Here is a 2,170-nt window from a genome sequence, read left to right as displayed (position 1 = left end):
CTGGTCTTTATTTATTTAAAGTACTAAGTAGCGTAGAGACCAAATCATGCAGTTAAGATATTCATTATTTTCTTTTCGTTGTTGTTGATGCTTGTTGTAGTTGTTGTTGTTATCAACGTCGAAGTAAACGACCACGAACGGATGAGATGTATCTGACGACCGCCAGCGGAGCCGGAGGCAGAAAAACCGAACTTGACCCTCTCCGGAAGCTTCGCCTTCAAATCAACAACTTCGGCAATGGTGGTAATATCGCCATTCTCGTTGGTCACGGCAACACTCAATGTCTTTGATGAAGAGTCATATATCACAGTCACTTTCACCACTGCTCCACTCACACTATTCCATGGTACGGTCTTCAACGATTTCACACTGTTTACATCAATTCCAACGTGATGAGTGGGTGGATCGTTGTACTCACTGTTGGAATAGGTATCAAACTCTACGCCAACAAAGTGACCCGCACCTTTGGTGTCAGAGACACCTAAGGTTCCACCACCAATACTGCCGGCAGGAATCTGGGTATCTTCCGGTGCAATAAAAAATATGATACCGTCGGCAGGATCATAATCGTTATAATCCTTCATCTCGAAAGAGAAGGAGGTGACGAAGCTGGCGACATTGCCGGTGGCACTGCTCCAAATGCGCACCGGCGTGGCATACAGAACCCGGCCGACGCTATTGGACTTGTTGAGGTTGGTGAGTAGGAGATTGCCATCTGAAAGAACAGTGACGTCACCTTGGAAACTTATTGCGGGGTTACCTTGATTGAAAGAGTTGTAGTTGAAGGAAACTGTTTCGGTTTTGGCTGAGTTCACCTTCTTACTACTTGCTGCTAGCAAGAGAAAGAAAGTAAGTAAAACACAAAATGGTTTCATGGTGGGAGGGAGAGCACTTGAGCGAGGGTTCGTTTTTTGTATATACTTGAATAATGTACCGAAAAGATTGCTCTGGGATGGTTTTGACGATTTGCATTGGGATTTTGTTCGTGTATTTATAGGGGAAAAAGAATAATAGTTATGCATCCAGAAGTTCTAGTTCTAAGCATGATACTAGTGGCTTACAGCCTTTCAATAATTGCAAAAGACATTAACAAGGGGGAAAATGTTCCTATCCTTCTAACTCACTAAACGCGGTGACTAAGGGGTAAAGGGGTAGAATGTCAAGATCATTAATGTGAAAAATTAGGTGAATTATATCCAACCCTCTCTAAAATAACATATAAGTTATCATTTATGATGTGTTAAATTTTAATTGGTCATTATCTTAATCATATTTAAATTATTTTGTAATTTATTATTTGAGATGAGTAATTGTATAATTTCTTAAAATATCAAAACACTCCCGTTAATTGAAATACCTTTTCACTCCTCCGTTCTTTCTTTATCGCGTAGCTTCTGTCCTTCCAACTTCCAAGCATAGCCGTCACCGTCGTGACAAAAGCGCCAACGTCGTCGTCATCATCTCTTAACGATATCGTTAAATTCTAGTGGTCCGTAACTTTGCCGTCCTTTCCAATATAGTTAGTGCTGACGTCATCGCTATCTCCTATCCTCTCACTCGATCCCTCTTCCTGCCGTGGATCACTCCTTATCAACATAATTAATGGTTAGTTTGGTTATTAAATTTTTTTATTAAAAATATATATATCTTTATTTAATTACATAATAGAACATATATTCATATGTAAAATATAATATAATAAAATAAATCTATTTAAAATACTTAAAAGTATAATTAAAATCAAGAAAATACAAATATAATAATAAAATTTGTATTTTAAACAAGTAAACATATCTTTTATCATACATAAATTATTTAAAAAAATGAATAAATGGTTAAAATTAATAACACAAATTTAAAATGATAAAATTCAACTTTCTTACAAGTATTTTTTATAATATTTTTATTTTTTAAATTTTAATTTATTAATACTTTATTATTTATTTAATAATTAAACAAATTATTTTTATGAGAAATTATTTTTTGTATTATCTTAAAGAAGAGACTAATATAACAGTTTAGAAAATAACGTAAAAATGATATTTTAAATAAAAAATAGTTAATATTAAAAAATTTTAAATACAAAAATAAATTATATAGATATTTAAGAGATAAATATGAAATACATGCATAAAATAAATAAAACAAACAAAATAATTTTCTATTTCTC

General features: G+C 33.5%; 1 protein-coding gene across 1 annotated transcript; it reads right to left on the bottom strand.

Moving 5' to 3' along the window:
• On the bottom strand, positions 1–958 carry LOC107619302 (galactose-binding lectin). Its single transcript, XM_016321559.2, has one exon. The coding sequence runs from the start codon at positions 873–875 to the stop codon at positions 45–47; it is 831 nt and encodes a 276-aa protein (XP_016177045.1). The 5' UTR covers positions 876–958; the 3' UTR covers positions 1–44.

Source organism: Arachis ipaensis, chromosome B09 (assembly GCF_000816755.2).
Source record: "Arachis ipaensis cultivar K30076 chromosome B09, Araip1.1, whole genome shotgun sequence".
In the NCBI taxonomy this organism is placed as follows: domain Eukaryota; kingdom Viridiplantae; phylum Streptophyta; class Magnoliopsida; order Fabales; family Fabaceae; genus Arachis; species Arachis ipaensis.
Note: the sequence above shows the minus strand (reverse complement) of the source record. Positions and strands in the feature narration are given on the sequence as shown.

Coding starts and splice junctions, on each gene's coding strand:
- LOC107619302 (XM_016321559.2), bottom strand. CDS start 875: ATGAAACCATTTTGTGTTTTACTTACTTTCTTTCTCTTGCTAGCAGCA.